Source organism: Homarus americanus, unplaced genomic scaffold (assembly GCF_018991925.1).
Source record: "Homarus americanus isolate GMGI-L3 unplaced genomic scaffold, GMGI_Hamer_2.0 scaffold54095, whole genome shotgun sequence".
Taxonomy (NCBI): Eukaryota; Metazoa; Arthropoda; class Malacostraca; order Decapoda; family Nephropidae; genus Homarus; species Homarus americanus.
In genome coordinates, this window is record NW_024742051.1 from 524,930 (window position 1) to 540,000 (window position 15,071).

General features: G+C 40.8%; 2 protein-coding genes across 3 annotated transcripts in view; one reads left to right on the forward strand and one right to left on the reverse strand.

Annotated features, from left to right (window-relative positions):
* Nucleotides 1-15,071, forward strand: part of LOC121876464 (COMM domain-containing protein 4-like) — a 61,892-nt gene that overhangs the window by 6,961 nt on the left and 39,860 nt on the right. The window lies entirely within an intron of this gene.
* Nucleotides 2,097-15,071, reverse strand: part of LOC121876462 — a 26,456-nt gene continuing 13,481 nt past the window's right edge. The window contains exons 2-4 of the mRNA XM_042381559.1: nucleotides 7,866-8,053; nucleotides 5,980-6,102; nucleotides 2,097-4,568 (exon numbers count right to left, since the gene is read on the reverse strand). Of these exons, the coding sequence (XP_042237493.1) occupies nucleotides 2,951-4,568; nucleotides 5,980-6,102; nucleotides 7,866-8,047 (1,923 nt within the window). The 5' untranslated portion in view covers nucleotides 8,048-8,053 and the 3' untranslated portion in view covers nucleotides 2,097-2,950. The remainder of the gene's footprint in view (nucleotides 4,569-5,979; nucleotides 6,103-7,865; nucleotides 8,054-15,071) is intronic.

The following is a 15,071-nucleotide window of genomic DNA, read 5'->3' on the forward strand; positions in this document are numbered from 1 at the left end:
ACTAATATAAGTTTTGGGGTTATAAAAGGATTATTTAATAACTTTAAGTTTTATATTGAGACAGAGTTAAGTATTTAAGGTGATATGTGGTCATATTAGTTACGAACTGAAGAGGTGTATTAAATATTCTTAGTTGTATTTTGAAATGAAATCTGTAGGCAGTTATTAATGTATGTATGTATGAATGTATATGTATGTATATGGCAGTACTGTATGGTGTATACAGCAGATTCACTTTGTATAATATATATATGTATATTGACGATAATAAATAGTTTCCGTCTAATGTGTGTGTACGTCTGTGTGTATGTACGTTTCTCCTCTTTCTCATAGCACAGTTACCGTCTAATGTATGTGTACGTCTGTGTGTGTACGTTTCTCCTCGTTGTCATAGCACTTTACTTTCACATATGTTACACAGTTCAGTTTATTACTGTATTTCCTATCTGAAGTTTCTGTACCCCATTTATCCACACAAGTCTACAGTGAGAGAGAATTACAGGAGATGTATTTGGTAGGAGAATTATATAGGATGTATTGGAATACAGTCGGGGTGTTTAAGATACAGTCGGACATATTTGAGACCATTTTATAATACAGTTGGTCTTATTTGAGGCCATATTATGATAATCGGACATTTTTGAAACCATATTGAAATACAATTGGATATATTATAATACATTCGGACATATTTGAGGTCATATTAAAATACAGTAAGCTATATTAGGATGCAGTAGAACATATTTGAGACTATATTAGAATACAATCTGACATATTAGAATCAAATTGCATAATTTAAGGGCATTTTCAAAGATGATCTAATGTACTGGAGGATGCTGACATCATTCCTCCCATCCAGCCTTACAGGAGGAATAACGAAGCAGCCGGTCAATAAACAAATGACAGTCGTGTTTACTCGTGCATTGTTGAGTGCTGCAGCCATGAAATAAAATAAAACTTCACATCTGACAGCCATCTTGATTTGACCATTGCTGTGCGTTGGAGATGGTAAAATGACATGAAACTAACGACACTCTCCTTAACTCATCCATCGCTGTGTGGGGTCGATCAGGTGATATAGAAACCCGAACAAAATGGAGAAACAATAAGGAATACTAATACAATATGAGTAGAAATAAGGAGAAATAAGTAATAAATAAGAATATGTATTATTTTTGTCTTATGAAAGTTGATGGAATACCACTTCCTCTCACTGTATATCGGTTGAGTGTTTTGTTTATCATTCTCGCCGTGTGTCATATTACTAACCAATCAGGCGGTCGATCTGTTTTTGTTATTGTGTTACGACTTTCATTATTCACTGCAGAGATCGTTGGTTGGTCTGTTGCTGTTCTCTATCGCGACCTTCATTATACAGTGAATGGATTGGTGCTTTAAGGAATGAATAACTTCTACCGCGTGAATAATTAACGAGATTCAACGTCGTCTTTCTCCTCTTGTTTATTGGGGCATGTTTGTGTGAACTCTCCGGCAGTCACGAGATTTAGTCCGTAGATTAGAGGAGGGAAATGGTCGTAAAAAATAATTCGGGGTAAATAGGGAAGTGTGTTTGTGTTAGGATGGGTGACGGAAGGTTAATTTTACACTTGGTTCACACTATGGAGGGTTCTGTTGTAATGTGTGGTGTTTCGCTCCTTGTGTTAACATGAATGAATCGTAGACATATAATTCTACACTTGGTTCCCACTATGCGAGAGCTTTCTGTTGTATTACATGGTGCAATAATGGTTGTTTCACTCTGTGTAATATGCTGTCAATACACTATGCGAGTTTTCTGGAGTACTTTGTGCTGCGATAGTGGATGTTTCGCCCCATGTGTGTTATGATGTCAGCTGATTATGTGTACTGCAGTGTTTCAATAGACCCTCTTAGTGTGCAGTTAACAAGGGTATGTAACAACATTGTTTCCATACTGTACATACGTATTTGTGTCTTAACCCTGTATGAATGATGATAGGTTAAGTGGATTACCTGAAGATTCGCTCCCCCAAACTTATTTCACCTCATAATTAAATACACTAACACTACCTGGGATTAGGTTAGGTTATGTTAGGTCTGGTTACATTAGGGTAGATTAGGTTTAAGGTTTGATTAGGTTTGGTTATTTATATGTTATCTTGTGTTAGATAAGGTTAAGTTAGCATCAAGGTGTATAATCATCAGGTGAAATAAGCTTGGGTGTCTAATGTGATCAATTTAATATTCCCAGGTGTAATGTTTAGAAAAATTCAATGTCTGTCTTTGTGTAAGTTGTGTGTTTATTCTTACATATACAGTAGTTTAAAATGAATAAGATTGTATATTTATAGATAATGTTGAGTGTTTTATTATTGGACGCAGTGTATAATGTATAACAGAATATTGTTTTACTAGATGCCGTACAGAGTGATGAAGGCCAACTGTATAAAAGAGAATGATAATATTACTTCCTGCCTTCAAGTTTTTATAGAAATATAAGTTATTTTATATTGTTATCTTGATGGAGGTTATTTTATATATATTTTTTATCAAGGAATAATTGTAAGGGCGACCGTGTTTGAGTATTGCGTAGGATTTAGTAACGTTATCCAGCGGTGCCTGAGAGCCGTTGATACGAGGCCTAGGAAAAAAGTCCCGTGTTTGCGGTAATTCCATTTTGAGAGATTATTTGCACCGAAGATTATTATAGTCCGACGAGTTACCGCAAACAGGGCATTTTCTTCGACCCTAAGCCGTGAGTATTATTTTTCCAACATTTATAGTGTATTATGGTGCATCGAGTTCCTGCAACCGTGGAGTTTTCTCGCAGCCTAAGCCGTGATTGCAGTGTTTATGTAACATCCACAGTTTCTGAATAATATCAAAACAAAGTTGATTATTAGAGGGATTATGTTAGGATTAATACAGTAACGCCAACGTGTAACAGGTGGTTAAGAGTCTCGCACAGATACTAAAGTTGTGAGGTATATAGATCGCTTAGTTGACTATCCTCGGAGATTGGACTTGCTCTCTTGCCCCCCCATGTGCTGAAGGGGACTCGCTTATTACCCCAGTCGTTAATTGGAAGTCTTTTGTGGAGGAATTCTAGACCTTGGTGTTGGAGTTGTTGGAGGATGGAGGAGATCTGTTGGGGATTGTTTGAATGTGTGGGGTCGTCACTGCCACCGTTGTTCCTCTTGCCCGCCCATGCGCTGAAACCTTGTCGCTTGTCTGTTTCGCTGCTTCTCTTGCCCGCCCATGCACTGAAAGATGGACGCTTTTCATCGCTGTCGCTTCTTTTACCAGCCCAGGCATTGAACGATGGTCGTTTCTCATCAATGTCACTTCTCTTGCCCGCCCATGCGCTGAAAGATGGACGCTTCTCATCGCTGTCGCTTCTTTTACCAGCCCAGGCATTGAACGATGGTCGTTTCTCATCAATGTCACTTCTCTTGCCCGCCCATGCGCTGAAAGATGGACGCTTCTCATCGCTGTCGCTTCTTTTACCAGCCCAGGCATTGAACGATGGTCGTTTTTCATTACTCTCAGAGCGCTTACCGGCCCAGGCACTGAAGGAAGGTCTCTTGTGGTTATCAACGTTGTCTTCTGGGGAATTCTCATCAAGGGCGGCTTTCAGAGTGGACTCAGACAGGCGAGATAATGTGCCTTCCGCCCGTTTTCCCGCCCAAGGACTAAATCTTGTCTTCTTATCCAGGAAGTGATCATCCAGCTCATCACCTGACGACCTCTTCCCTGCCCAGGCTCTGAATGTTCTTTTGTCTTGGTTACCTGAAAGGTCCATACTTGGTGACCTCTTCCCTGCCCAAGCGCTGAATGTTCTCTTGTCGTCTGTGTTGGCATCTTGCAGTCTTCGTCCAATCCAGGCACTGACTGGCTCATCATCCTCACCGTCTTGGAGGTTAACATCTGACGATCTCTTCCCGGCCCAGGCGCTGAAAGCTCTTCTCTCCGTCGTCTTGGGTTCGTGCTCGGCCATCTTTCTCACCGCGTCCTCGATAACTTGGAGGTCCGGCCTCTTACCGGCCCACGCGCTGAATCTTGTCCTCTTCGCTACTGTAGTGCTGGATGCTTCAGCCGTCTGGTCGTATTTGGTATCTGGTTTAATGTTTTCCGCCTCGGTCTTCACGCCTGAGTCATCACTGTTTACCAGGGTGTTAGTGTATGTCTCGGCCTCTCTCTTGTATCTGAGACGGTCCACTGGAGGATAAGGCAAACTACCATCCAACACAAACAAGTCCGTTGGTTCCTCCTCTTCCCAATCATCTGCCGGGAAGGATCCGCGTTTTCCTCCCCAAGCGGAAAAGGATTCCCTCTTGACGACATCCTCGGCTTCCCCGTCATCACTCAGCACGCCGATGTAGGGAATCAGATCCTCCTCGATGATAAGTGGGTTGGTATCGTGCGTGAAGTATCCCGCTGCACGTTTACCACCCCAGGGAGCGAAAGTGTTCCTCTTGGTGTTGGGTTCGTGTTGGCTGGCAGGAAGGAGGGGGTCTGAGCGCTTGCCTCCCCAGGGGTTGAACGACGCTCGCTTTAGCTCCCCTTCTGAGGGTGGTGGTGGACGAGGCCTGCCAGAGAAATAAAGATATGAGGGAAAAGTAACAAAAATATCTGGCAAAAGTAACAGATATAAGGAAAGTAACAAAAATATGAGGCAAAAGTAACAGATATAAGGAAAGTAACAAAAATATGAGAGTCCGGGTAACAACAAGGCAAGGGTAGTTTTTACAGATGTTTTAATTTATATTGTATAAATTTAGTTAGACAGACGAATTCAAGTTAAAATTAACTCATAAGAAGAAAGATCAACATTAACTCAAACCATAAATAGAAATAATAGCCGTACACACACTCACTCCGTACACACACTCACTCCGTACACACACACACTCCGTACACACACACACTCCGTACATACATGAAACATCAATAAGAGAGTGAGGTTGTTGTTGATGTTGAAGCTTTAAAACATCAGTAGAGAAAAGATGTAATGAAGGGAGACTAAACAAGTGTGATGGTTAGGTTAGGTTAGGTTAGTATTTTATGACATGTTTGTGTCACGTTTTGTGGGTTTGTTTTTGTATGTATGTCTTTGTGTGTATCTACATTGATGTGTGTAAGTGTATGTATGTTTGTGTGTGTATGTGTGTTTGTGCATTCTTGTGGTCATGTGTGTGTGTGCTTATGATTATGTGTATCTGTATTATGGTGTGTATGTACAGTATGTATGTATGCATGTGTGTGTACAGTATATGTGACTGTGTATGCTTTAGAATATGACTAAGCATATATGTATGTACTATATATACTTTACTATACAACCAAGTGTATAAATAACTGTAAATACCTTAGGGCCATTGTATACATGTACAGTGTGTCCCCCAAGTTTGCGGATTTTTACTTCACAATTCTCGGTTATTTGCGGATGACAACCTGGATGTACCCAAGAATGTCTAAGGGTAGTTTTAAAGTTGCCGGCATTTTTGCGGCTGGGACAGGGAGCCATTCGTTCTAGAGACAGTAATTTGTTTTACCTGTATTGTAAATATGTGTGTGTGTGTGTGTGTAGACACACACACACACACACACACACAAACAAATAAATAATAATTGGAAAATGCTTTCACAAATAATCAAACACAATTTTTTTTTAAATGTAACAGTCTACCCTCAAGTCCGTTCCCTATTACTTTATTAATAGAGCACAGACTTGAGGGTAGAACATGTGTGTGTGTGTGTGTGTGTGTGTCTACACAATACTCCAGGTAAAATAAATAATTGTGTTAAGGCCAAACACATAAAGGGAATATACATTTCTTTGTACACAAGTAAAAATGTACCTTCCTCCCCCGTCCGCAAATGTTGTTCGTGGATTTGACGGTTATGTATGTATGTATATATGTATGTATGTAACTATGTATATGTATGTAACTATGTATATGTATGTATGTATACATGTATGTATAAAGAATAACTCACCTGGCATTCTGAAACAAGGCAAGATACACTTCACGTAGGCTGAGAGGCAGGCCAGGTGCAGTCTTGAATGAGGACCTCTTTCCGCCCCAGGGATGGAAGGCTTGTCTCTTGCCCACCTCACACCTGTAACACCGGGGCTCGTTAATGGAGTTACCTGGTCACCTTGGTTACGGTAATGTTAGCGAAGGGGAGGAGGAGGGGAGGGATTTAATTGTGTTTTAACTAACCCAGCCTAGATTAATCAGTTTTTGCTGTATGTTATTTAACCTACATTAACCCAGCTTAACTTGACCAATTCTTATTGTATGTTATTTAACCTAACTTAACTAATCGTTATTCTATTTAACCTAACTTAACCTAATTAACCAACCCTTACCGTACCTTACCTAACCTAATCTAACTTAACCTTTTGATTTGGTTTTGGTTTGGTTATATTTGATTAAATTAGGCTTGGTTAAGTTAGGTTAAGTTTTATTAAGTTAGGTTGGATTAAAATAAGTAAGATTAGGTTAAGTTTGGATTACAGTAAGACAGATTAGGTTTTCTTAAGTAACGTTGGGTATATTTACATTTTATTAAATACATAGAAATAGAGAAATAAGAGAAACAAAATAGAAAATACGAGAATTGAGAAGAATGGAGAGAGGGTGTGTGTATATGTGGCAACAATGTTTTGATTTGGCAACGTCGGGATTGTGTATATGTGGCGACAATGCTTTGATTTGGCAACGTCGGGATTGTGTATATGTGGCAACAATGCTTTGATTTGGCAACGTCGGGATTGTGTATATGTGGCAACAATGCTTTGATTTGGCAACGTCGGGATTGTGTATATGTGGCACCAATGTTTTGATTTGGCAACGTTGGGTTTGTTATTGTTATGATTAGCGTGAGGCCAGAGAATTAATATCTCCGGCTTGTATAAACAGTCTCTATACCCGTAAGGAATTATAGGCGTGGCGGGGTTGTATAATGGACTACTGACAATGTGTGATAGATAGATGTATAATTACGATAGATAGTGATAGATAATGAAGGAAGATAGTGATAGATAATGAAGAAAGATGGTGATATTAAGGTAGATAATGAAGGAAGATGGTGAGAATAATGTAGATAATGAAGGAAGATGGTGATAATAAGATAGATAGTGATAGATAATGAAGGAAGATGGTGATAATAAGATAGGTAAGGATAGGTAAGGGCCAAAAGGGTAAGATAGGGATGGTTCGCGGTTCAGTGAGGCTGGGTAGTGAAATAAGGTGTTAAAATACCCTAGAGTTAACGGCTGTCAGAGAATAGATTTGAAGATAGATAGATAGATAGGTATTGAGATAGATGGATGGATGGATGGAGTTAGATTCTGGGGTGTGATTGGTGGAGACAAGATCCTGGGGTGTGATTGGTGGGGACTATAAGAACCTGGGCTGTGATTGGTGGACACAATAAGGTTAGGTTCTGTTGGCAAGGGCTTTTATTTAGGTTAGGTTAGTAATAGTGTTTGTGGTTAGGTTAGGTTGGTATGTATGGTTAGGTTAGTATGTATGGTTAAGGAAGGTTGGTATGTATGGTTAAGGAAGGTTGGCATGTATGGTTAGGTTAGTATGTATGGTTAAGGAAGGTTGGCATGTATGGTTAAGGAAGGTTGGCATGTATGGTTAAGGAAGGTTGGCATGTATGGTTAGGTTAGTTTGTATGGTTAAGGAAGGTTGGCATGTATGGTTAGGTTAGTATGTATGGTTAAGGAAGGTTGGCATGTATGGTTAGGTTAGTATGTATGGTTAAGGAAGGTTAGTATGTATGGTTAAGGAAGGTTGGCATGTATGGTTAAGGAAGGTTGGCATGTATGGTTAGGTTAGAGGCAGAAGTACCATAATAAGCCTTCGTACCGTATGATAGGATGTGAGGGTACGTGATCAGGGGTACATAAATTAGGGTGTCGACCATGAGGGAGAGCGAGGGGCGAGACGTCCATCACCTCCGACGTCACGAAGGATACTGAGGCGGCCCCGCTGCTCAACGCCACTGCCAGACGTACCCACAGACTTACCCATCTCCCAACTGTTACCATCACTACCTGTAACATAAAAGGTGTTTAATTATCAGGTGAAATAAGCTGGGGGTCTAATCATCAGGTCACACACGCACACACACACACACACACACACACACACACACACACACACACGCCCACCCCATTCCCAATTATGGTAAAAGAATAAGAAACATCAAGACTGTTTACATATTACACTTGTTAGCACCCTTAACCTCGTTGACTTCACGCCCAAGGTAACTTCACGCCGGGACGCACTGAGACATCTTCCCCTTACAAAGACATCTCACGGTAATTATATGATGCGCTCGTGGCCCTCTAGCGGTTAAGTGGGCGTTACTTATTCCTCTTTCTTCTACATGTACTGTGAAAATAGACTCTCTCTCTCTCTCTCTCTCTCTCTCTCTCTCTCTCTCTCTCTCTCTCTCTCTCTCTCTCTCTCTCTCTCTCTCTCTCTCTCGGTCAGGATTCTTAAATAAATAAAATTACCTGTTTATATTTTTTTTACCTGGTGATTCGCCCCTAAGTTGTTCTCACCTGAGTTAATTAGGGGTTAGGTTAAGTTAAATTGGGTTGGGTTAGATTTGAGTAGGTTATGCTGTGTTGGGATAGGTTAAATTAGGTTATGCCTTGTTGAGAGAGGGAGAGAGAAACTCAATCTTTCTCTTCTTTGCCCCACCTTATATGAGAGAGACAGAGAGAGAATTATATTTTCTCTCGTGGCTTTGATGTGTCTCCCAAGAATTGTATTTGGATGGGTGACGGACCTAAATTCTTTTGTGTTTGTGGTCGCTGTCTAAACTTTTTTCTCTCCTTCAGCGTTTTAACACAAGTTTGTTATATTATTATTGTGGTCACGGCATAGAGGGGGAACAGGCGGTGATGTATGATAATTTGGTTTTATTTTTATATGAGGATTTTGTCGTATGAGATTATTATTATTTTTGTTGTGGTCTTATTATTGTTGTTGTTGTTTTTTATTATTGTTGATTTTGTCATTATTATTGTTGTTAGTGTTATTATTATTATTATTGTGAAAGTCTACGGTGTCTGTTAGTCACATTTCACTATCTATGTATCTTATTATTATTATTTAAGCATGTTAGTAAGCAAATTGAACTTAGGAACTTCTGAGAATCCATCTTTATCTCGTGGCTTAAGTGAGTCAGCTAAACCCTTTCTCACTAGACCAGTTGTGGGGAGGAAAATTACCATACGTAATTAAATGAATCATAAAGTAAGATGTGTTGGCTTTTATATCACTTTATCTTCCCGCTTTGATATGAATCTTCCTCCCGCTCCTCACCCCTCACCCCCTCCTGCCCTCCTCTTAGCTGGGTTATGGTAATGTTGATTCAATTGTCTGTTGATCTCAGTTGATTTATATGGTAAACAATGTGTAAAACTTGTCTCATTGGTGGAGTTGTGTTGGTGATGTGTTGGAGATAGTGTTGGTGTGTTAGTGGTGGTGATGGTGTTGTGTTGGAGATAGTGTTGGTGTGTTAGTGGTGGTGATGGTGTTGTGTTGGAGATAGTGTTGGTGTGTTAGTGGTGGTGATGGTGTTGTGTTGGAGATAGTGTTGGTGTGTTAGTGGTGGTGATGGTGTTGTGTTGGAGATAGTGTTGGTGTGTTAGTGGTGGTGATGGTGTTGTGTTGGAGATAGTGTTGGTGTGTTAGTGGTGGTGATGGTGTTGTGTTGGTGATGGTGTTGGTGTGTTAGTGGTGGTGATGGTGTTGTGATGGTGATGGTGTTGGTGTGTTAGTGGTGGTGATGGTGTTGTGTTGGAAATAGTGTTGGTGTGTTAGTGGTGGTGATGGTGTTGTGATGGTGATGGTGTTGGTGTGTTAGTGGTGGTGATGGTGTTGTGATGGTGATGGTGTTGGTGTGTTAGTGTTGGTGAGTGATTGATGGTGAGTGATTGATGGTGGTGTGTGTGTGTTTGGTATACACACACACACACGCGCGCGCGCGCGCGCGCACGGGACAATCGGATTTGTTATACGCTGCTAAAACTAATGTTGAACCTTGATGCTGGCACTAATGGTGTTGTGACTGTTGTTGTTGTGTTTGCTTTTGTTGTTTTGTTTGTGTGTGTACAGTATATGGTTATTCCTGGGTATGTGTGTGTGTGTGTTTCTGTGTGTGTGTGTGTGTGTGTGTGTGTGTACATCCTCCTCCCATCCTGTCCTTTCCATCCTTTCCCCTTCTCTTGCTCCCTTCCACCCCTCCCCTTCCTCTTGCCATCACCCCCTTCCTCCCCTTCTCCCTCCTCCCCCTGACATAAACAACACATGTAAACAAACAAAATATTTTAGCTCTGTAGTCGTCCCCCCAAAACAAAAGATAAACAATAGTATTTTTGTTTATTTACTTTTTTGGCACAACTGTTTGATGCTAACACCGAACGAGGTGACCCCCTAACCTAACTTAACTCCATTCACCTAACCTTCCCTGTTCCCCCTCTTTAACCTAACTAAGCTTAACTTTACCGAACTTAATCTAACCCCCCCACACACACACCATTCTCTCAACCATACAGCAGTCATAGATGTCCCCACTTCTCTCCCCACTCTCCCCCTACTCCCCCCCTCTATCCCCCACTCCCCCCCTATCCCCCACCTCCTAATGACTGAACTTCTGTAGAAACAAGAAATATATTTTTTTATTCTCAGGAACCCAAGTTGGTAACACTGTAAACAAGTGATGCTAATGTGTAGGGTGTTTTTTTTTATGAAGTATTGTACTTTAATGAGGAAAAAAAACACGTATCTGTATGTTTGTAAGTTTTTTGTTGTTTGTGTACGTGTTTAGTTTAGTGTGTTTGTGAACTTTTGTTCCCTATGTGGTCTCATTTTGGGTTTTTTCTCCCCCAAATGGTGGATAAAAATGTGACTTGTCAAGCTGCATTTTCCCTAAATCGTCTGTTTTCTCGTTTTTTCCCTAAGTCGTCTGTTTGTCGTGGTTCCCCCCCCGATCGTCCTTGTCATGCATGCTTTACCCCGAAGTCGTCAGTTTTTTCCTAAATCGTTTTTCCCCCAAATCGGCTTTTGTTGAGGCAAGTTCTTTCCTAAATCGGCTTTCTTTATACATGTCTTTCCTTAAATCGTCTCTCTTTCCCGTGTTTTCCCCCACAAATCAACTTTCCTCGCCGTATTTTTCCCTCGTCTTCCCGGGCTGGCTGGCAAGGGGTCCCCCACCAGGCCTCAAGGGACAGCCCACATCATCGTTCCCGCGGGCTTCCCACCCCTAAGAGCATCGTCTGACGTATATTGAAAAACAAACCACCTTTCAATATACCTCGTTTAGGGAGGGATATCAATTTGAATACACTATGTCCATGGAGTGTGTGTGTGTCTGTCCGTGGTATTGGTGAGTGAGTGATCTAGTATCGTGCTCAAGATATGTTTATACTTTTACCACCCACGATCGTCTTTTGTCTCGTGTTTACATTAAGGGGGTGACTGTATGTTCTGAGATGCAAATAATGGCTCCTATCTCTCTCTTTTTTTCTCTCCCGTGGTGAGGTGGGGGTGGCTGGTGTCACTAATGGAGATTGATCATGGAGTAGCCTTCATGCTGCTCTTTATCTTATGTGATTTAGTTACTTATAGTCGATGTGTTTTAGTTTCTATGATTTAAATGGATTTAATAGTATTGTGTAATTTGACGCCAAAACACCATAATCTGTGTTTACATTTTTTCGCGCCAAAATATAAATTAATACGCGATCACAATTCTATATCCGATCTTACTCTTTGAAATGTAATACTTCCCTTGAATTCGTAATATATTTAAAGGATTTATTTAGGTTTTTGTTATGTTTTAAGCTGTAATATGCAGTGTTATAGGAAGCTGGTGGTATGTTGACCTTATTTTTGGCGGGAAAAGTATCAAAACATTAGCTCGTTATGTTTTGGGTGAGAAAAAATATCCAAACCTCCTCTCGTTGTGGCAAAAGTTTAACATCGTTTAAGAAGTCATATATGTTAACCTTAGAGGATCATTTGCAGCTGATATATCGTAGTCAAAGTCTATTTTCTGTTTTTCCTGCATTCTGATTGGCTAGTTGTTAAGCAAGATTATCTAATCAGTGCCTGGCGAGATTAGAAAAGTTGCCCTGGAGAGATGGTGCCAGTTGATTAGCCTGTGGTGGGCGACCTTCAAGTTGTTGCTCCAAGAAGGAAGACTCGAATTCTTATTATGTCTTATGGATCACCTGAAGAATCTCCACCCCAGCTTATTTCACATGAAGATTAACCACCCTAACCTAACTTATCCTAATCTGTCCTATCCTAACTTCTAATCTGACCTAATTTAACCAAACTTAACTATCTTAATCTGTCCTAACGCTAACCTAACCAAACCAACTTTAACCTAAACTAACGTAACCTGATCTAACCTAACCTAACTTAATGTAACCAAACTTATCCTAATATAATTTAACCTAACCTATCCTAACCAAATTTGCTCGAAACTAAAATAACCTAACCTAACCTAACCTTACTGTCAATAAAATAACATAATCATATATTCCCCAATTCAACATTTTCCCATTTTCTCTTGGTACGTTTTTTATGATTCATCTCTCTAACAGGGAGGACTATGCTATATTTTCCCCGCCATTTACAAATAACATCATCACATATTATCGTTCCTGTTATAAATATTATCACAATAATTAGTTGATTATTATGGGAATTATTGTGCACTATATTCGGCTTCATTGTCAGGTTAACTTTACCGAATAATCCCGACTATAATCCCGACCAAAACCGAATAACTCCATATTGCTTGAACTGAAGGTCTTAATTTGATATATATTTGTGTTCCATTTATGTGTATTTTAAATGTGTTAATATTTTATACATTTAACCGGTCGAATAAAAATGTTAACGTCAATTAAGTGAAATAATGGAATGTATGGACAATTGTTTTAGTGTTTAAATGTTTTGTATGAATGTTAGTTGGTGGAGGGTAGTGGCTGAGTGGGGGCAGTACTCGTTTTTGGTCCTTACTCTCACTGGTTCGATCTCCTGGGTAATCAGTTTGTGGAGGCCTCTGGCGGAGTGGGTGGTGTGTGTGTGCTAGAGTGTGCATGTGTGTATTTTTTTGGGATATGTACGTATGTGTAATTGTGTATACAGATGTGGGTGTGTTTATGTACGTACAGGTATGTATGTATGTATGTTAGAATGTGTGTACCTGTGTCTGGTTTTGCTTGAAAACATAAAATAAAATTAAAACTAACAAAGAGAACTATCAAAATCCATCTATAACCTAACCTAACCTAACCTAACCTAACCTTACCTTACCTAACCTAACCTAACCTAACCTAACCTAACCATCAATCAGAATGGATAAAATTCTTCAGCTCGGCTCCCAGAACCCGAGCCGGATCTTAGCGTCTTTGTTTACAACCTTACACGAACGGTTAGCTCCCACCTCACGTCGTCTTGGCCTTTTACCGCGCCAGTCTCTAGTGGGTATGTTACGGGGTGGGTAAATAGGGTGGGTGTGTTACGGGGTGGGTAAATGGGATGTAAATTGTTACGTGGTGGGTAAATAGGGTGGGTAAATGTTACGGGGTGGGTAAATAGGGTGGGTATGTTACGGGGTGGGTAAATAGGGTGGGTGTGTTACGGGGTGGGTAAATGGGGTGTAAATTGTTACGTGGTGGGTAAATAGGGTGGGTGTGTTACGGGTGGGTAAATAGGGTGGGTGTGTTACGGGAGGGTAAATGGGGTGTAAATTGTTACGTGGTGGGTAAATAGGGTGGGTATGTTACGGGGTGGGTAAATAAATTGGGTATGGGGGTGGAGTAAATGGGGTGGGTAAATAGGGTGGGTATGTTACGGGGTGGGTAAATAGGGTGTAAATTCACTGATTCTTTCGTTATTCCAATTTTCTCTCTCTATACGTGTTGCTTGTGACTGGTGTCCGTTATGGGGTGTTTTAGTGAGGTGGTGTTGTGCTGGTGAGGATAACATCTTATTCCCACAGGTAAACGGAGCCTTTTTATCACAGGTAAAGATGTTAATTTACTTAATACCTGTGTTAATTATGTGTTAATTAACTAGGTATGGATTTTTTTAACTGTTGTCTTGAGCTATTTTTAACAACAGGTGGTTAACTTTATGAGAGAGAGAGAGAGAGAGAGAGTCTGTGTTCTTATTCTTTCTACTTAATATTATCTTGCTATCACCATTACCATCCTCCTACTACCACCACTACCTACTACTTCTACTACTTTGCTGTCACTCGGAATCGAGTATGACGATCATCCAGCTATTATACAATGATATGAGTTATTAGGGATGTCACCTTCATTGGTGAGTTTTGTGGAGGGTTACATCTAGTGCGGGAGGGGCGGCGGCAGCGTCTTTCCGGTGCTGGCGTTTGTCTGCCTCGTTATGCAGTCGGGCTAACTCGAAAGTATTGACACCTTCTCGTGTAGTGATCCTTCAAGCGTTACTGTGTGGAGTAATCGTCTCCCAGGTGAGGGGGTCGATTTGGCACTTTTTCAGGTTTGTCCTAAGACTATCCTTATACCTTTTCAGTTGCCCCCCGGCGTTACGTTTACTATTCGTTAGGTGACTTTAAAGTAGCTGCTTTGGCAGGCTACTGTTGTCCAAGCGGGTAACATGGCCAGTCCAACGTAGTTGTTCATGAATAATGGCAGCCTCGATGCTCCTACAGTTAGTGTCAGCAAGAATACTGGCATTTGTTCTCTTGTCTTCCCAGCGAACTCGGAGGACGGAACATAGACTACGTTGGTAAAAGTTTTCAAGTGCCTTGAGGGGCCTCCTGTATGTGACCCATGTCTCGCTGCCATATAGCAGGGTGGGGAGGACCACTGCTTGATATACGTGTAACTTCGTAGATAATTTCAGCTCCCTACAGCTGAAGACACGGGTATGGAGTCTGCCAAAGGCTTGAGGTGCACATCTGATCCGGTGCTGAATCTCTTCATTGATGTGCGCACCACCACCACCACTACCCCCTCTTTGCACTACTACCCAAACCACCACGACTACCACCCA